At 36.3% G+C, this 19,562-nt stretch overlaps 5 protein-coding genes across 8 annotated transcripts; 2 read left to right on the forward strand and 3 right to left on the reverse strand.

Annotated features, from left to right (window-relative positions):
- On the forward strand, window positions 1-9,452 carry LOC139775645 (ABC transporter G family member 23). Of its 4 annotated transcripts, none has more exons than XM_071711815.1 (14): window positions 1-154; window positions 1,517-2,288; window positions 4,747-4,945; window positions 5,256-5,526; window positions 5,737-5,969; window positions 6,366-6,555; window positions 6,686-6,778; window positions 6,899-7,014; window positions 7,115-7,500; window positions 7,678-7,793; window positions 7,941-8,011; window positions 8,275-8,363; window positions 8,528-8,704; window positions 9,044-9,452. In XM_071711815.1, exons 3-14 carry the CDS (start codon window positions 4,749-4,751, stop codon window positions 9,343-9,345), a joined length of 2,241 nt encoding a protein of 746 aa, XP_071567916.1. In that variant the 5' UTR covers window positions 1-154; window positions 1,517-2,288; window positions 4,747-4,748; the 3' UTR covers window positions 9,346-9,452. The 4 variants fall into 4 exon arrangements, with proteins under 4 accessions (XP_071567916.1, XP_071567917.1, XP_071567915.1 ...); XM_071711816.1 differs by having other exon boundaries at window positions 28-215; XM_071711814.1 differs by having other exon boundaries at window positions 28-186.
- A 438-nt stretch (window positions 9,453-9,890) lies between these two features.
- Window positions 9,891-10,579, reverse strand: LOC139775659 (uncharacterized). Its single transcript, XM_071711837.1, has 3 exons — window positions 10,435-10,579; window positions 10,229-10,338; window positions 9,891-10,088 (listed from the first exon to the last, which is right to left on the reverse strand). The coding sequence occupies exons 1-3, from the start codon at window positions 10,577-10,579 to the stop codon at window positions 9,891-9,893; spliced, it is 453 nt and encodes a 150-aa protein (XP_071567938.1).
- A 2,317-nt stretch (window positions 10,580-12,896) lies between these two features.
- On the reverse strand, window positions 12,897-16,203 carry LOC139775678 (uncharacterized). Its single transcript, XM_071711892.1, has 7 exons — window positions 15,644-16,203; window positions 15,059-15,344; window positions 14,591-14,717; window positions 14,229-14,359; window positions 13,764-13,910; window positions 13,514-13,690; window positions 12,897-13,441 (listed from the first exon to the last, which is right to left on the reverse strand). The coding sequence occupies exons 1-7, from the start codon at window positions 15,657-15,659 to the stop codon at window positions 13,327-13,329; spliced, it is 999 nt and encodes a 332-aa protein (XP_071567993.1). The 5' UTR covers window positions 15,660-16,203; the 3' UTR covers window positions 12,897-13,326.
- An 864-nt stretch (window positions 16,204-17,067) lies between these two features.
- On the forward strand, window positions 17,068-18,485 carry LOC139775683 (putative methyltransferase C9orf114 homolog). The gene has a single exon (XM_071711903.1). The coding sequence runs from the start codon at window positions 17,186-17,188 to the stop codon at window positions 18,317-18,319; it is 1,134 nt and encodes a 377-aa protein (XP_071568004.1). The 5' UTR covers window positions 17,068-17,185; the 3' UTR covers window positions 18,320-18,485.
- On the reverse strand, window positions 18,358-19,464 carry Rpe (ribulose-phosphate 3-epimerase). Its single transcript, XM_071711904.1, has 4 exons — window positions 19,228-19,464; window positions 19,036-19,143; window positions 18,747-18,968; window positions 18,358-18,641 (listed from the first exon to the last, which is right to left on the reverse strand). The coding sequence occupies exons 1-4, from the start codon at window positions 19,462-19,464 to the stop codon at window positions 18,522-18,524; spliced, it is 687 nt and encodes a 228-aa protein (XP_071568005.1). The 3' UTR covers window positions 18,358-18,521.
- Window positions 19,465-19,562: the final 98 nt, after the last annotated feature.

Here is a 19,562-nt window from a genome sequence, read left to right on the forward strand (position 1 = left end):
GTCCGCGCGGGATCCTGCTGGCCCAAGCGCATACAGAGCCAGTTCTCGCTGAGCCTCGTCGCGGTCAGGCGGCCACTCTTACTCTCGCACGGCCTCTCGGTTTCCTGGTCGCACTCTCGGTCTCAATCCTTCCGTTGGTTTCTGCACGAGATAAGTACGCGAAACGGAGTCTCGCAATCGTGATTGGTACATAGTGTCTTCACCGCCGTTCTGACGTACCTTAAGATTGCTTGAAATTCAAGAGTCCTTTACAAATGCCAGAGATTAAAATTTTTAACTTTGAGAAACTCTCCAATGACCATTTCCACCAATGTAGATTAACTTTAATCTCGGTTTAACTTGCTTTTTATCTTTTTCTAATTCGTAGAACTAGAAAATGATAAAGAGCAAGTGAAACCGCGATTAAAGTTAATCTGCATTGGTAGAAATGGGCATAAGGCATTCACGATAAAAGTTTCGAAGTCTTATTTAAAAATTTCCATGATATTTTGCCTGCTTGATATTCGAAATCAAATTTATGACATTGCTTAAAACAATTTGTTCATAGATAGATTTTTATTAACATATAATCTTAAAATAAAGTGAAATTTTGTGTAACGATCCTCGGTTTCTTATTGTAGAATTCTTTTAATACTTTGATATTATGAGAATCTCTTTCAAAGTTAAAAGTCTCAAGATTTGATTTTTAACAGCCTTAAACGGGATCTTTTGGGATGTTGATTAATTCAGTATTGAAAAAAAATAAATAAATACGGTGGAATTTTTTAACTTTTAAATGATAGATCTTGGAATTTATTACTAAGCACTTCTCTTAATTCCGCCTCGAGAAATCTGTTATAGTGGCTAAAGACAAACTAGCTTGTTTAAGATCTTAATAAGCTGTAGAACTTGGATTTTGACCTGCTATTAATTCTGCATCGCAAAATCTGTTATTGAAGTGTTGGTTGAAGTAGAAATAACTTTTTTAAGAGATCTTATTCAGCTAACAACTTGGATTTTGACCTTTGAATGGTATAACGTTGCAAGTCCGTTTTTACTGAGATTGAAATAAGTTCAGTGGAAGATAGATTTCAATCTTCCTCAGTTTTTTTATATGTTCAAAATGTGCTAAAATAAACAATTTTTTTCATTTTTTACAACATTTATATGAAAAATTATTCCTTTTCTCAAAGATTAATTTTCAAAACCGATTTTTTGAAATACTTTGATGTTTAACTTTTGATATACCTATTTAATGTGCAGAGAGAAAGAGAAGGAAAGAAATTTTTTTTGAGAATTAGATTAACTCCTGGCTACTTTAAAAATAAATTCTTTACTTGCAATATACTAAGTTTGTACATAGATTTCCTAATGCGGAATTAATTGAAATATTAAATCAAAATCTCGAAAGATTCCATTACTAGCAAATAGAAGGTAGCAAAAAATTATTTTCTAAATTTAAAACTTATATCCTTGATTTCTAGAATTTCTCTCTTTCAAGGTTAAAAAACTCTCATTCTTAATTCTTTATCTGTAGATATTCAAAACCTTTGCCACATTTTATCTACGAATTGAAGTAGTGATCGCGACCCGGCGTGTTGTATCAGGGTCAAAATCTTCCACAGAAGAAGAAACGAGAACTCTTGAAGACAATAATAAAAACATTATTAAAAGTTGTTAAAAGTGTTTTTACCAGTGATTACTTCATATAATTATCAGTGATCAACAACTGTTGAAGTGTACTCGATAATTTACGGATAATTTACGATAATTGTTGTTGGCCAGTTGTGTAATAATCGAACAAGAAGAATAATTAAAAATATACTATAAAAGAAGCAAAAGCGCTTTAAAAAAATTTCATTCAAAATATATCCTCAAACTCAACAGAAAATAAAAGTGTTGCTCAAAAACATATTTAAAAAAAATACATTTAAAAAATAGATTTAAAAAATACATTTATAATAATTTCTGTAAAGATATTATTTATTAAAGAATATATTCTAAAATAGACGAGCAATAGACTAATTAAAAAAGAACAGAGAACGCTTCAGAAAATATATTTCTGAAAAAGCCTCATTAAAAACCGTCGAAAGGACATTACAATATCTCGTAGAAGGACATGTTCGAATACACTCAGATAAGTGTGAAGATATGAGTAATATAAACAAGGAAATGACTTAAGCAAAGAAGAATCGCGCAAAGGTGCTCGCCAGTTAACCTCACGTCGATTTCGTTCTCCAAGAAGATTTTGTTCGGAGAAATTAGCAAGCGGCATCGTAATCAACATTTTCGTCATTAAAATTGTGCAGGTTAATATTGTTATATTTTATCATTAATTATTAATCTTGCTGAGTCATTATATGCAACGAGATCCGCAAAGGAGATCATATTTAATGAGCTAATGATTGAGATATATATATATCAATATGAGATAATGTGTAGCGTAACATGAGTCGTAGGCAATATAAATATTCATCTTGTATTATTCAGAGGTAAGGTAGATTTATTGATATCTCTTTGATCGGCATGATTCTATAATGATCTAGCAATTGCGGTGAACGATTGTGCTAGCGTTATTGACTGGCAATTTTTTTTTCTTCTTCCTGTAATGATAAAGTCGACCGAATGGAAATAACCGACGTAAATAAAAAAGATTCTGTAATGTCACTGCGCTTAATGCGTCAAGTTCAGAGTGGAATATTTTCTATATTCTTCGTAAAACAGAGTGAGATACATATTTTTTATTTATTCTACGTATAGCAGAATATGTAGAATATCTTATCTATCCTACACAAAATTATTAATAAGATAGCAAATTTAAATTAATTATTAATTAAAATTGCTCAGAGTTTCTAAATTTTGATGAATACACACACATTTACGCACGCGCGCATATTAAATACAACTAAATCAAGTTATAATTATATTACGAGTATTGAAAGGATTATAATTTTATGTAAGAAGTTATAAGTTGAAGATTTTAATTATATTTCTAACAATGTAGGATAAGAAGATCAGTTTTTAGAAAGTTAGGCAATATATATAATTAAAGATATTTAAATAATTATTAAAAAACATTTCGATGGAAGTTAAAATTCCACTATTAGGTGATGATAGTCTTTGCCATATGAATATCGAATCCGAATTGATTCGGGGAAACGTATCTTTTGCCGCAATACCGACGAACTTGCTCGATAAATGGATTGCGTCTGACAACGACAAAGCAAGTTCATCAGGAAGAAATGACGACGGGGAGACTGTGGAGAGTCGAAAGAAAGGAAAGCGATCGGACGTAACCTTAGGCGGTCTTTCTTCGCCGGCCTCCTCTTTCGTAATACGCCTCTCTTTCTCGCGTAAAGAAATGAGCAAATTACGTGAAAGCAGCGGCGTGTTGCGTAGCACGTAGCTTACTCATCGCTCATATATTTTTCGGTTACATGTTTGATGTAACAACACGTCAACGCAGATTTTGTAACGGATGTCGCTTCCTTTCCAATTATTTATCGATGTAATATGTTAACACGCATTTTATGACGTATTTTCGGGTTAATCCGGCGAGCGGGAATTACAAGGATCTTGGATTTCGTCCGTGATTTTTTTATCACGCTATGTCTCAATTGTTCGCGGTGGCTCCAATTATTTTAATTTCCTCGCGCAATAAAGATTTTAGATATACCATATCGCTTTAATCACTAAAATTAGCTTACTTTAGCTTGTAAACAAGAAATTACAATGGAGTGCTTTCGATTCTATAGTATGAAAAATGTTGTTTCATTGCCTAACTAATAGCAAAATACGTAAAACCTGAAAAAAGTAAAATTAAGACAGTGCAGCCTTTGAAAGATTTTTATTATCGCATACAATGCCAGAAATATAACAAAAATAATGGCTGCACGAGAAAAGTGATAAAACTCTTGGTAACATGACCTAATTAATTAGCGATATGAGGCAACGATTTCTCAATGAGTCGAGAGGTGCACCTTGCGTTTTAGAATGTGAATGAGTCATCAAATTTGCAATTTCTTCGAAAAATAAAATAAATAAATAAGCGCAAAAAAGAATCAAGTGTTGTTTGCTGTGAATCTTATAAAACGGAAAGAAGAGACTACCAAACTTTTAATTATCCTGACTTTCGAATCGTATTACGGTTCCGGTAGTATTTAATTAAAGTTGCTTCGTCAGCTTGAACCATCAAATATTAAATTAACACTAAATATATAAATGTTAAATAATATTAAATACTAAATACGTTTCTGTTGATTCCAACAAAGACATTTTATGATCTTTGGAAACGATATCTTGATTATTTTTTTATTATTTTGATTATTTTGAATAGATCAAACTGCAAATTCGTGAAGAACTGTGACGAATAAATAACTTATCACATTTTTAAACTGTATACAGTTGAATTGTTTATCATTCGATTGTGTATAGCATATGATCGGCGTATATCGGTGTCTCGTAAATTGTCCGCTGATGTAACGCCGTAACAGACACTCTCACTTACCTGACCGGTCCTACCGGAGTAAGAGAATCTGAACTCGCGCGGACAGGTTCCGGAGTGGATCGCATAGTGCCATACTTTATCATTCGACAATTTAAAAGATGCAAAATTATACACTTACAGCGTAGTGTCGAGGAAGGAAAAAAAAGTCGGGTCTATTTTAACGCCGTGCTCAGAACTAAAAAATAAGAGAGAAAAGAAGGAAACGAATGGATGAAGGAGTCAACATGCGATATATGATCGTACCTCTCTTTCAAATGTAGAGATGGAGAGTGCGAGCACGCCGAGCACGCTGATGGAGATGAAAACACGAAGACAGCCATTCCGCTCGCAACTATCGACCTTGGACACGAGACGGAGGCAGGCTATTTGCGTAAGAAGGGCCTTCAAGAAATATGGGTCCAAAAAAAATCCCAACGTTATCCTGGACGGTCTCAATATGACCGTGCCGAAAGGCACAATGTAAGTACCTTCTGTCCATTTCAATAATCAATTAATGGAGATAAGTAGTAATTTATTATTAATAAATTTATTATTAATAAATTTCTGCATATACTTTCTAGACAGAGTTTAAGTTACACGCAGAGAAAAATTCCAAATCTTTTATTGACTGATATACAAATTAAAGAATAAAGAGTTTAAGAATAATGGAGTCTAATTGTTGGATAGAAGAAATTTTAGTTTATTAATATTATTATTGAATTTACCGATGTAAAAACCTCTTTATTTCTAGTCTATTTCGTGTCTAATGAACGTTTTATTGCAACAACAGTTACGGGCTGCTTGGTGCAAGCGGTTGCGGAAAAACCACTCTGCTGTCGTGCATCGTTGGTCGGAGACGCTTGAATTCCGGCGAAATATGGGTGCTGGGCGGTCGACCGGGTTCCAAGGGGTCCGGTGTGCCCGGTCCCCGGGTCGGCTACATGCCGCAGGAGATCGCGCTCTACAACGAGTTCTCCATTCGGGAAACGTTCATCTACTTCGGCTGGTGTGCCGGTATGACGACAGAACAGGTGGATGAAAAGCTGACTTTTCTGATTAAGGTGAGAGGTTTTCGGAATCGCGGAAAGTCGGGATTTCGAGGCGAGGGCTTTTCATCATATTCAATATACCTTTCAATTATCTCACTAATAAAATTCTAGAAAGAGAAGATCTCTCTGTCCGAAGTGTCTCATTTCTGTCTCGTTATATCGTGAATATCTTTCTCGTAGATTATCGCAGGGCTCAGTAATATCTATGTTCTCTGATTACAGTTTTTACAACTACCGCCTGAAAATCGTTTCGTTAAGAATCTATCGGGTGGACAGCAAAGGAGAGTATCCTTCGCGGCTGCCATTTTAGCCGAGCCTGAACTCTTGATTCTGGACGAGCCGACAGTTGGAGTGGATCCTATTCTCCGTCAGAATATCTGGGATCACCTGGTGCAAATCACCAAGGATGGCACCAGGACCATCATCGTCACTACGCACTACATCGAGGAGACTAGGCAAGTCGCCACATAATTATTATATTTCTTATCGTTATATTCTAACGTCATTTATTACATTTTCCGATATTAGTACTTTATACATTCGACACTTTCACTTTATGACTTTCACTTTACAACTAAATCCAACCTTGTTTTATTAGTTGTACAGAAAGCGCTATGAATTGAATCCAACCAATTTCATTTTCTTTTAATTAGAATCGTAAAATAAAAAAAATTAATTTGAATCCTGCCTCGATGCAATTAAGATTTATCTATGAAGCGTCTGATTGTTAAAAGTTACTCGCTGCTCGATTTTAATTGTCGCCTATATCATTATCCAAGTTATGTATTATACGGACTTCTTTTTAAAAATGATTATAAAAATTATCTAAAAGATGAATTGCCATTGTCCAGACAAGCCGGCATCATCGGCCTGATGAGAAACGGCAAGTTTCTGGCGGAGGAGTCCCCGGCGAAGCTGATGGAGATGCATCGATTGGACACTTTGGAAGAGGTCTTCTTGAAACTGAGCAAGAGGCAGAATGTGGGATTAAGAAGGAGAAGTAGCATTCTGAGCAGTATAACGGGTGTTCCGCCGGAAGATGTGAGTATAAGTGCGACAAAATTTTAACACTTCTTGGAGAAAGATTATATTTTCACACACACATACGCGTGCGTTCTTGGTATTGCTTACGGGTCATTAAAATATCTTTCAATTCCTCTTTGCTTTGCAGGACGTGGACGAGATGAGCGGCGAGTTCGGCGATAACGTGAGCATATCTAGTCGACGGAAAAGTGTAGTCATTGTGGAGGACGGCAATGTAACGGTAATGTCAATAATTTTTTACATATGTATATACACAGCACTGATCATTTTTATTTTAATCGTTTATCAGCCTAAATAATTTTTTAAATAATATTTCATTTATTTGTGTGTCTTCTAACAGGTGCCGGCATTGCCGCCGGAAGAAGAAGGTGATTCTTCCAAACACACTATGCTTAATCCGATGCACATGAAGGCTCTTATCTGGAAGAACTTTCTATGGATGTGGCGGAACGTCGGGTAATCCATTTCATCACGCGCGCCAAACTTTCTCTCATCTCTTCGTTTTATTTTTAATCGCTCACTTGCAATTTTTTTCATTTTTATTTCGATTTCGCAGAATAATGTTGTTCATCATTGGTCTGCCGGTCGCCCAAATAGTCCTCTTCTGTATCTCCATTGGTAAGGATCCTGTAGGGTTAAAATTAGCCATTGTCAACAACGAGCTCAACAATAGCATGCAACCGTGCACTTTCGGAACCGGATGCGATTGGTCGCTCCTGAGCTGTCGATATCTTCAGCACCTGCAGAAGAAAACCATACAGTTTTTACCGTACGACAGTGACGAAGAAGCCACAAATGCTGTGACGAAGGGATGGGCATGGGGCGCTATAACGTTTCCGTCCAATTATTCCGAAGCTCTCATGGCGAGGATAGATTATGGCAGAGATGCCGCGGAATGGGACATTAATTTCGCGGAGATGAAAATCGTTATGGACATGTCCAGTAAGTCTATGAACGAATTTGAATAGAGCGAAATAACTTTTCATCCTTTTGCATATGAAATGCCGCATTCTGGAAGTGCCAGTCTCGTTGAGCGCTCTTGTAAAATAAACATCTTCCGATATAATCAAGGATTATGTAATTTTTATCTGAAAATCCTAACGCGATACGCCTTTGTAGATCAACAGATAGGACAGCTGCTACAAAGGGACCTGCTTTACGCATTTCAAGATTTCGCGAAGGAGGTCACTGTGGCCTGCAACTATAGCGAAAAGTTAACGAGCATACCCGTAAACGTAAGTAAATGCGATTATGCTAATACAGCGGAGAGATGGGTTTTGTCAAACTCTTGTTGCTGCGACGTTCTAAAATGATTATCTTTGTTACATTATCGTAAATTATTATTTACCACAATTTATTTCTAACGCTGATTGTTACGTCAGTTCAAGCAGCCGATCTACGGGCCTATGAATCCTAACTTCACGGATTTTGCAGCTCCGGGAATTATCCTAACGTAAGTATTTTATGTTAAATGATAACGTGATACAGGCCGGTATTCACAGTCAGATCTTATATTTAAGACCGTCTTAAGTACAATCTTAAGATGTCAATCACATAGCCGTATTAGCATCTTAAGGCATCACCTAACACGGTTTTGAAATAAGATCCGACTATGAATACCGGCCATAGTAACATACACGTGTTGAAATTATTGTCTTCTTTCAAGAAAAATTTGTCAGCGATTGCTGGAATTGAAAGAATTCGTGTTCTTTTCAGAATCATTTTCTTTCTCTCAGTCGCATTGACGTCGGGCTCTATGCTGCTGGAGAGAAACGAGGGTTTGCTAGAAAGAAGCCTCGTGTCGGGTCTGTATAAAAAAAGAAAAAATATTAAGAGCTAACACAAAATTAAAAGTGCTAACACAAAAGTATTCTAATTCTAGACAAATTTTGAGATATATATTTCCCGAAATTAATAAATCTTGGAGCCGATAAATAATTAACTGTGTAATCTAATTCCGTCTCTCTAGGTCTCACTGGCACGGAGATTCTTTTCGGTCAAGTGATCACGCAGTTTATGGTGATGTTCGGGCAAACTGTGATGGTCCTCATAGTCGCATTCGCGATCTTCAAAGTCACTTGCGAAGGCGACATCGGTTTGATCGCTCTTTTGGACATGCTCACGGGCCTCTGCGGCATGTGTTTCGGTAATTCATTTATCTCAATATTGAATCGTTGCATGAGATCTTCAGATTCCGAAAGTTTTATAAATCTTTCTTATATGAAATCTTCCGATAATTGAAAATATCACATTTAATTATTGGCATAATTCTTTTGCCAAGGGATGCTTTAGCTTTTATGAAATATTCGCGATTTTTCAAGTTACAGCAATTTTGTGAAAACGTGAGAAGAAGAGATTGAAGATTTTGTGTAAGAAAGATTATGAGAGTAGTGTTCTCGCCGCGAGGAACGTTACTACATTTCTTGTTGATTACATATACTTTAAGCCTTTAGGAATTGTTCGAAAACATGAATTTAATTTTCAGGTTTTGTAATCGCCTGTTTCTGTGACAATGAAAGGACCGCCACGTACGTGGCGATGGGCTCTTTTCTTCCAATTGTGATGTTGTGCGGCATTATCTGGCCCATAGAGGGCATGCATCCACTATTGAAGTATATTAGTTTCCTGCTACCCTTGACGAAGAGCACGGAGTCAATGAGACTTATAATGGCCAGAGGCTGGTCGATATCGGAACCGGCGGTTTATTACGGTTTTATTGCCACTCTCATTTGGATCAGTATCTTTATGAGCCTGGCGATATTGTTAATTAAATTTAAGAAGAGTTAATTTAAAGGAAGAAGAAAATAACTTTATAAATATAAGAAAAATTCTCACCAAATCTTTCTCTATAAACTATATAATGTAATAAAATAAAATATATACAAAAATTCTAATTATTATACATATTTAGATATCGCGCACAATCTGATTCATACAAAATTAAATTAGGTATAAATTTATTTAAATACAAATCTTCTCAATTGTTGCAATGTGGTTTTTTGTATATTAACTTTATATGTAAGTGAATTAGAATATAAAAAACTTTATTATCCTAGAATGGACGTAAGAGATAAGTAAATTGAATTGTATTAAAATTTTGTGACTAGACTTGCAAAGCAAATCAAAATTATCAAGATTTAATTAATATCCAATTTCGGATTAATTTCTTATTTTGAAATAAATAAGTCAGATGTCTTTGGGAAAAATCTGAATCAATTGATAAAATATACGTATTTGTATAAAAAAATATTTCATTGTTATACAATTCATAGCATGTGTAATATTAAAATAATATAAATATATAATAATTTAACATTAAAAAGGAGACATCTCTAAATGGTACGTCTTGTTTGCTGATGGAAAAGGCAGAAGACTTGTAACCAATTGTATAAGGTAAACACCGCTTGCAATATTTCGTTGCGTTTGAGATGCAAACCATCTAAGAAGAATCTTACGAAGAAGATGACGATCTCCACGATGATGACACAGAGTTGCATGAGCAACCATGGCGTGTGCAACATGGGATATTCCTGCCAAATCGAAGCTATATATATAAATATATATCAGAAATAATGATTACTTTGATAAGTTTTTTGAATAAATTTATATACGTAATTTTCATAATATTTTTTTAATAAACGTTAGGTTTTTTAAATAATTCTTTACTCACCGTGATGGCGCCTAACATAATTAAAGTGTAATGCTCGATTCCTAGGATTGATGTCATCAATTTCAAGTCTCTCTCGACAGTGAAAGGCACTGCAATTAATATGTAGTGGTTTACAATTTATTGATTTATTGATATCACCACAGGTATATAATTGAAAAAATTTTCAGTTACTTTAGAATACTCTCTGATAATTCAGTAATTATTACCTTCCTGGTTGTTCCTGTGACGTGACGACGTTCTGGGAACCTTGTAATTTATTGTGCGTATTATGTCAAAAGCCGTGACTACCTGACAAAATTTTGCATTAATAGTGTTTGGCGCTAAAATGTTTGTTTCCTTCTTATCTGGCATATTTAAACAATTAAATTAGCAAGATGGGAGTATTACGATGGACTAACGGTCCCAATGAGGCCCAAAATAATCACGTACACTGAGCTACCCATTACATAATGATTGCACAAGGAACAAGCCATTCGTTCGATCCTCTGCAAAATGAAACTGGTATTATCACGACAACGAATAACTGCGTTTCGAAAAACCGTGATAAATATTTAAATTACATAGTGTCCACCATGGGCTCTAAAGTTTCGTCGACTGTAAAAGGCCATAATTCACTTTGTACCCAAATCCTCGGTCTGGAGAAATTCCTTTTTCAAATCGAAATGCGAATGCAGAAATGCAATTACGTTGAACAGGTCAATAAATGGATGTGTGTTCAATAAACTTCATTATATTTGCACGCCTGCTTTCCATAAATTTTCGAGGTTTCTGCTTTTACGTCTGACAGCGTTTTCGATAGGTCGCAATTTAACCATATATAACGTCGGATGATTAATGTATGCGAATTAATCTAACTTAATTATGCATTTTATTATTCACCGTGATTTATGTAAAAAAGAAAAGAGATTTTTAACGTAGTTTTTTCATACACAATATTCCGTACAAACGCATCAATCGCGTAAATTTCTATAATCCGTTAATGATAAATAGCTTCTAATCTTTTAAATCGATTACAACATCGATGTGCATAAAGTCACAAATCAAAGTCAATAACGTGAAGTTTTGCTACTATTACGACATAATTATGCAAATCTATTTTTTCTTTTTATCATCGTTACATTACATTTATCAATCGGTTTTCTTTTCCATTCTATAACATTTTTTTCCGTATCTACAATCTTCATTACATATTGTTTTGCAAATGTATATCAGTTTGTTGCGTAACTTTTTATTATTTTTGCTACATATTACATATTTACATTATTCATCACTTCAAAAATAATACGCAATACGCAACAATAATTAGCATATAATGGATGTGCGTTTTGAAGTATATTAATACGTTTCTCTAAAAATTTATCGTGGGTTATTAATTTACGATGGATCACCGACCAAGTCGTGTTCGAAGCAGTCACGAAGGTTATCTGATGGAAAGGATGAAAATTCACAAAGAACGCCGAGCCAAAACGGTACAATATTTGCATATTAAATTTAATACAACGTGATATTTATTTTTCAGCTGCATCACGCTGTTGTTCCACAGTCTAGATGAGAGTATAAATATACAAAAAATATACAGTTATTTTTACAAATAAAAATATATACATATAAGTTCTTCGTATTTCTCAAAAATATGAATTATTCAATATACCTCCGTATTATTCAATTCTTCGAAAGACGAGTTTTTTAATTTCCGCACGTCTTTATTCCTTTTTTTTTGCAGCTAATCGAAGCTAAAATATCACCTCGTCTATTTACTACTACTAGTTCTACTAATGAAATAATTGAGAAAGTTGAGAAATCGCTGGAAAAAGAAATCTCCTTTGAAAATGAAGGTTTCAAGATAGTCAGAGCAATGTCGTTGGCGTTATCGACATTGACCTTGTGCTATTACGGATCAACGGAGTACAATGTTTTACAGAATGGGCAGATCCTTCGTTTCCCCTCGAGAAAAGCCGTCGTGACATTTAGTTTCGGCTATTCCGTCTCGCACTCCATAATATCTGCCGTTGTGGCCGGCATGCTCGTTTATTCCATTATTATGGTAAACGGGATTATTGCTAAGTGATAAACATAATTTTACGTCCTTTTCTACGCTTTTTCGCATTTATCATTCATGTATCTCGATTATTATACATTTCAGAAGCGGCCGCAATTTAGTTTGCCTTTTATAGGCATCTTTTTGGCTGAGCTGGTATGCGATTTCTGCGACGTGGTCATAACGATCTGGTATCTCTTCGAATATCTTCGGATAGAAACCGCATTAATTTATGCCGCGGGACTCCTTTTACTGATCTGTAAATATCTTTACCTCTCTTTTATTTCTTTTACGGATTCGAGAAAGATAACATGAATAAATTAATGCGGGCAAAAGTGGGATATATCCATGTATCTCTACTCACAATAAAACTGAACTATACATATATCTTCCGTACTAATCAAAATGTACATAGAAATAATTTCTGTTAGAACAGGATTTTTCTAAAATACATTACATTTAAAATTGTTTTAAATTTAAAAGATATCTATCAAAAAAATTTGTATCATATATTTGAGATTTATCTATTATTTATTTCATATAGTTTATTCATACTTTTTATTTACTTTTACGTAATAAACGTTTTTATTATATAAAAACGTTGATTTTTTTTATATTTAGTGGCACAAATCTGGACGTGGCTGAGTGTGATGTGGCTCTACGAGCACCGATACTTCAAAACACACTAGATGACGATGATCAATGGAGCGTCAGAGCAATGGAAATCGATGAAAAATTGTATATGAATTTCTGATTATTCTCCGAATTTCGTATTCTTATATTATATACACATTTTTGCCATAAATCTTTTCACAAATCACATCCTTGTTGTTTCTTAATTTTAAAAAAAGTTTATTTCCAAACTACATATATCATTTTTTAATTCGGTAATCTTCTCATTTTTTTCTTATACATCATGAAAATGTATTCATTGCAGGCTTTTGTAATTAAATTTTTTGTTTTTTATTCATTATATTTTAGGTCACATTATATAAAATTTTATGCGATAAAGATCAGGTGCCATTTCTTCAACGGGTGGCTTTATAAATAAATTTTTGGATCATATCGTAAGTTCCCAAGGTTTTCCTGACGTATATACAGTAGGGCAATCGAAAGCGTTGACCGAACATCGCGATTTTAAATCAAGCACTCGTACTTCGGGACAATCATCAATCCTAAAAGAAACAAGAGTTTACAAATGGCGACATTCTGCGTGTATCTATGTACCTCATCGTGCGTATGTATACCTCGGACAAAATCTATCCAATGCATCCTTCAAACCAAAAATTTGCGTTGCATTCTTGGATATTTCCCGGAGTAAAAATCCTAGAAACGCTTGACAATGCACGTCTGTCGCTTGCAAGTCGATCGTTGGGTCGATCGTAATCAATTTGTCGGGCGTGCAATCACGTTTTTCCACTTTACTATACAGAAATAAAATAGAAGCATTGAAAATTATGTTAATTTATCTTTACTCGCGCTTATCTATTCACTTACTTCCACCGAGATTTATTGATGCTTGACAAATTACAATATGCGCTGGGATGCATTGCGACTCCGGGGAAGTTCCAAAGCAGATACGCTTTCGCCGCCATCAGCAACAATTCGTTACTTAAATTTTTCGCAATACTCGACAATTCCGTTCTAACACGTATAATTAATGCTATTAGAATGTAATTTGATTGGAAAATTGAAGTAAACAAAAAGAAATGCATTTTTAAATGGGCTAAAGAATTCGCGAAGCGATAATATGGGATATCTTATATTATACGTACAAATATATAATATATCGAAATCATGTTTCAAGTCCTTTAGAGAAAAATATTTTTCCATTATTTGCTAATTCTATCAAGAGCTGCAAAGCAGCTCCAGAATTATTAAATATATGTATATTAAAGCATAAAAATAAAACAAAAAAGTTCATGTATTATTCATGTTATGTAATAATCTTATAATTATTACTTGCTGAAAAATTCGTCGATTGCTAAGTCGGCAATGTGAATATTGGCATTTTGGTTCGCCAGTGCCATTTTAAGATAAACTTCCGATGTATTCGGTATACCGGAAGCACGCATCAAATTAATTAAGTGTATCTACAAAAGATTGACTGTGATTATCCTTAATTAACATCGTATTTTTGTTATCTTTGAAAGAAAAAGAGAAGAAATAAGATGATAAAGTCTATGTTTTGTTCAAAAGTTAAGATTAAAGATGATAATTCTTAAATACTTATATTAAAAAAATTACGTTCTATTAAAAATTTATTTTTATTAAAAAATTTCTTATAAATAAAATATAAATAAGATTAAAGAATTTTAACATACATTCAGATTGGGTTGTTCTCTCGCTGCAGCCTCGATATAACAGAATTCTTTCCCGGACCAGACCTGTGCAGCTTCCTTCACGAAATAGACATTAAAGGAACATTTATCCTCGGAAATCTTCAATTCACTAAATTGAAGATGAATGGACAAATTTTAATAATTTATATATTTTCCAATTTGAAAAAAGAATCAAATTATTTTGTTTTTAAGTATATATTTGTACAAAATGTAGAAAGTATTAAAAATCACCTTTACATAAATTAAAACAGTTAATTAAACCTTGAAAACGATAGGCGTGAATTATAAAGATCAATTAATTACATATCTGCAGAAACATTAATTAAGTTACTTTTATTCACCTTCTTTATACATTTTATTAAAATAAAGCTCTATTTCTTCATTTAATATTGCCAATCTTTATTCTCTAGAAAGCGTTAATTTATTTAGTTATTAATTCTGATTATTTACCAGCAATTATCGCTCCCTATGGATGAAATATCGCCGTGACAAAGACAAGAAGAACAAAATATCGCCGAGACAAAGACGAGAAGAACAAAACCGCTAATGACAAGGCACGCTGCCATGAACGAGCTGAAAAGATCGTTCGGCCACTTTCTTAATTGATTCGCGACGCCCTTAAGCATCAAGCTGTGGTATTGAACCCTTCGAATCGGATCTTCGACGTACACATACGGAAGATCAACAATTCCGTTTATGCCTTTGTCCAAAAAGGGAAGTCTGTCCTCGTCAAGATCTAAGAAGTTTCAAATCTTTTATCGTTATAAAATCGTTTTATAAATATTATTTTATATAAACATATTTTTTATCGTAACTTTTATACTTTTATCGAATAATATAATTTTACCATTACAAGTATCATTTCATCATAAATCTTTACTATCATATCATGCAGATACCGAAAAAGACTTCTGTGAAGAATTCGTGTCTCTTCAACGCGATACGTAAAAATTGATTATAAGAACGTTCCATGAAATTAAAACTTTCGGAATATTATATTTTGATAAGAAGATTATTATACATTCGGATACTTACGTTCGGTTTTCGGCATTCCACTAGTTTTGTCGCACTGCACTTTGACTCTCAATCAACGACGCTTCAAAGTCAACTTACCAAGTGGACACTTCGTAGTAAAGCTAAGTGGATTTGAATCGAGTCGCAATGATGAATCGAGGTTGAGAAATTGGTGAGGTGTCAATATTGCGCAATTCAAACGTGTCAGACTTGCGCAATTAAACGCGAATTTAGCTCAATAAACATTACATACCCGGCATACCTCGAGCATGCTTGGCACCTTCGTTTTTTTTTTTTTTAATCACATGGAAAGATGGAAACTGTTTCATCTTCCTTTTACGTCAGATCTAATTAAATCGTACGCGGTTTAACATGCATGAGACACATCATTACCGATCAATTAAAAATACCGAGCTCAGAGTAACACACAGATCATCAAATCGAATCCGCGGAATGAAGCATATGTAATATACACGGCGTATAACTTTTAATTAGAAGATAAAAAATATATTTGATTTAAAATTATTTTGCACACTATTAAAAGCTTCTGATTACAAAAGCTTAAAACTGGCCTTGGTGTTTGTTTTCTCGTCGGTCAAATTGTTAGATCAAAAGTGCATTACACTCAGGCAACAGGACTCAAACAGACAAGCAGAATGTCACCATTAGAAAATAATCAATTTGAGCGGACAATTATAGCGATTCAGTAAATCCGATCGGAGTAACGTACATCGTCAAATCGAATCAACGAAATTCAGCGCATATTGCACGCATAATTTTTAATTAGAAAGAGATATAATAAACTGACTTAAAATTATTTCGCAAAGCGTTGAACTGCTTAATTGTCCTTCGGACAACGCATAAAAAACGTAATAATAATAAAGTGCTCGATTAGAGCAAAGCCTGGCAAAGTTCCGCGTGATTATCACATACGAATTAATTACATACACGATGTAAAATATGTTCGAAAGAATGTGAGAGAAGGAGAAGGAATCAGGCACAACTCGCATTAGATGTAAACGTCTATAAAAAATTATTTCATAAAGCGCTAAATATTTCGAGAACAAGATAGTTTGAATAATCTGTAACAAGCATAACGAATATGTATACATATTTTGTTCTTTAATTGATTTCACATGAGAAACCATTTCGCGGCGCTTTATTTGGAACAGAGCACGTATGTGGGACGTTTTTTTTAGATTTCTATTGAGTCTTTTGAGAGAAAACGGAATAATTCCGATCCGGAATCCATTCCGAAAAGTTTCACGATACAGAACCGAAGATCGTGGACGTAGCGTGTTACCCATTGAAAATATTCATGGATATAGCTACGTAGTTCAATATATACATTTTGTGCGCGTAGAGGCGCCAGTTGACGTCTCTGAGTGTGTGTGTGTGTGTGTTTTCTTACCTTTTTCATCCTACACACTTGTTGTATCCGTCCACGTGCGTCGTACGTCCGTCAGAGCGCTTTGGAGGTTAGGTCGCCCTGATAGCTCGCCTCCTGGGAGCGTTGCCGGTTGCCGGTCGCGCGAGATCGAGCGCGAGCTTCGAGCCGAAACAATGTCGGCGGCGAAGCCCGAGTTGAAAAACTGGAGAGAGTACAACCGTAAACGGAAGGAACTACGGAAACAGTGGAGGGAGGAGAAATTGACGAAGAAGGCGAAGAAGGAGGAACTCGAGAAGGTGTCGAAGAACGAGGCGCAGGAGCGCGCGGAAGGTGGTGCGACTGGTGCGAGATACGAGCAGAGGGACCTCCGCACCGTCACCGTAGCGGTACCCGGGTCGATCCTCGACAACGCGCAATCCCCGGAGCTGCGCACCTACCTGGCGGGACAGATCGCGCGCGCCGCGTGCATCTACCAGGTGGACGAGATCGTGGTGTTCGACGACAAGGGCGAGATCACGGAGGACGAGAAGCGGAAGATCAGGAAGGACGACGCGCTGGGCGAGGCCAGGCTCGGGTGTCTGCAGCTGGCCAGGATACTGCAGTACCTCGAGTGCCCGCAGTACCTGAGAAAGTACTTCTTTCCGCTCCACAAGGATTTGCAGTACGCGGGCTTGCTGAACCCGCTGGACGCGCCGCATCATCTGCGACAGGAGGACGAGTTCCTGTATCGGGAGGGTATAGTCACCAATAAGCCCATAAAGGTTGGCAGGGGCTCCCAGGTGAACGTGGGACTGTTGAATGAGATTCACGTAGACAAGGTGCTGAAGCCGGGGCTGAGGGTGACGGTGAGGATACCGCCGGAGCAGCCGAACCGGAAGAAACTGAGGGGTATCATTGTACCGCCTAACGTGCCGCGCGCAGAAACTGGCGTCTACTGGGGCTACACTGTCAAACTGGTGAAGAATCTGACAGAGGTGCTGACAAATTGTCAGTACAAGGAAGGATACGACCTGACGATCGGAACGTCCGATAAGGGAACATCGATCGACGAGATAGGAGCAAAGAGCTTGGAGTATCGCCACTGTCTCGTAGTATTCGGAGGCCTCGCCGGACTGGAAGCCGCCGTGGACGTGGATCCGCATTTAAATGTTGACGATCCGTCGCTGGTCTTTCATAAATACGTCAACGTGTGCCCGCAGCAAGGATCACGAACGATTAGAACGGAAGAAGCTATTCTCCTGACTCTAGCCGAATTGAGGACTAAATTAGTGGCGAAAGAAATCGCAAACGAATCTTTAACAAAATAGCAGCATTGCGATTGGTAAAAATAGCTAAATACGTCATGTTTCCTCTAAAGTCATGTTGAATTTTATCACGTCAACCATCACTGTATCAAAAATACAGATCTTTGTACATATATATTTTTGTATATTGTGTATATAAAATGTCTATCGCAAGAGTTTATCTCAGGAATGCTTTGTGTATTTACAGTATCCTCAGTTGTCGTCGCTACGTTGAACGATCGTGGCCCAAATAACAATTTACCGTGTCTCTGAGAGTCGTTATTACCTTGGCTTGATCGGCAGAACCTATGACGGCCGTGCCAGATACGATCATATTAGCACCAGCCTGAAAAGTAACGTCAACGTGAAAAACGATTGATAACTTATATCTTTGCACGAGCCGGGTTTTTAACAGAATTTATACGTTGCAGTAATCTGTGACAGGTTATACCTTTGCACAAGCTTCAATTGTATCTGGTCCAACCCCGCCGTCGACTTCAATGTCTAATCCAGGATAATTCTCCCTTAACCATGCCACTTTCTTTAACATCGGCTCCATGAACTTCTGCCCGCCGAAACCGGGCTCCACGGTCATCACTAAGATCATGTCCGCCAGGTCCGCGTAGTCCGTCACCACGTCCACAGGTGTTCCTGGCTTGAGTGCCACACCAACCTGTTTTTAAAAATTCATATCGTTAATTAAAAGTTAACAGGTATTGATTTTTGTAGCAAGTGCCCACCTTCATTCCCGCTTCCCTCACTTTCCTGCAAACTAGAGGAATATCCTCCACTGGCTCCACGTGGAACGTATACTGATCTACACCGGCGTCGGCCATGGGCTCGATCCACTGTGATTATTTATTTATTTCAATTAAATTGTTAATTTAATTATAAATGTAAAAATTGTCTGTGGAAAACAATTGCGTTCGGACCTGCTCCGGCTTGGACACCATCATATGCGTCTCGAAAAAGGCATCCCTTATTTTACCACGAAGACATTTCACAATCGGATGACCGAACGTAAGGTTGGGAACAAAGTGACCGTCCATCACGTCCAAGTGCAAGTAGTCCGCACCATTGTCCAGCAACTTTTGCGACTCTTCGTGAAGCTGCGCCAGGTCGGCGTTCAGGATCGACGGGCCGATTTTTGCGCTCAAACTCTTCGCCATGCCGTCCGGAACGCGTCAACCAGGTGTATACGGATAAGAATGTTTCTGCTATAAAAAAAAAATGCGCTTAAACACACGCGTCGTTCTGCGCGCAAGTA

This window comes from Temnothorax nylanderi, unplaced genomic scaffold (genome assembly GCF_030848795.1).
Source record: "Temnothorax nylanderi isolate EJ_2023f unplaced genomic scaffold, tnyl_v1.0 TNYL_tig0102_pilon, whole genome shotgun sequence".
NCBI lineage: Eukaryota > Metazoa > Arthropoda > Insecta > Hymenoptera > Formicidae > Temnothorax > Temnothorax nylanderi.

Excerpts from the sequence above, each read along its gene's own strand:
- LOC139775678 (XM_071711892.1), bottom strand. Across the intron at positions 14,360-14,590 it reads GAGAACAACCCAATCTGAAT|ATACACTTAATTAATTTGAT; the intron begins GTATGTTAAAAT and ends AATCTTTTGTAG. Across the intron at positions 13,691-13,763 it reads ATCAATAAATCTCGGTGGAA|TAAAGTGGAAAAACGTGATT; the intron begins GTAAGTGAATAG and ends ATTTCTGTATAG.
- LOC139775659 (XM_071711837.1), bottom strand. The coding sequence starts at position 10,579 with ATGCCAGATAAGAAGGAAACAAACATTTTAGCGCCAAACACTATTAAT. Across the intron at positions 10,339-10,434 it reads TCACAGGAACAACCAGGAAG|ACCACTACATATTAATTGCA; the intron begins GTAATAATTACT and ends AATAAATTGTAA. Across the intron at positions 10,089-10,228 it reads TTATGTTAGGCGCCATCACG|GAATATCCCATGTTGCACAC; the intron begins GTGAGTAAAGAA and ends TCGATTTGGCAG.
- Rpe (XM_071711904.1), bottom strand. The coding sequence starts at position 19,464 with ATGGCGAAGAGTTTGAGCGCAAAAATCGGCCCGTCGATCCTGAACGCC. Across the intron at positions 19,144-19,227 it reads TGGTGTCCAAGCCGGAGCAG|TGGATCGAGCCCATGGCCGA; the intron begins GTCCGAACGCAA and ends AAATAATCACAG. Across the intron at positions 18,642-18,746 it reads CAATTGAAGCTTGTGCAAAG|GCTGGTGCTAATATGATCGT; the intron begins GTATAACCTGTC and ends GTTACTTTTCAG.
- LOC139775683 (XM_071711903.1), top strand. The coding sequence starts at position 17,186 with ATGTCGGCGGCGAAGCCCGAGTTGAAAAACTGGAGAGAGTACAACCGT.
- LOC139775645 (XM_071711815.1), top strand. The coding sequence starts at position 4,749 with ATGGAGAGTGCGAGCACGCCGAGCACGCTGATGGAGATGAAAACACGA. Across the intron at positions 6,556-6,685 it reads CGGGTGTTCCGCCGGAAGAT|GACGTGGACGAGATGAGCGG; the intron begins GTGAGTATAAGT and ends TTTGCTTTGCAG. Across the intron at positions 8,705-9,043 it reads CCTCTGCGGCATGTGTTTCG|GTTTTGTAATCGCCTGTTTC; the intron begins GTAATTCATTTA and ends TTTAATTTTCAG.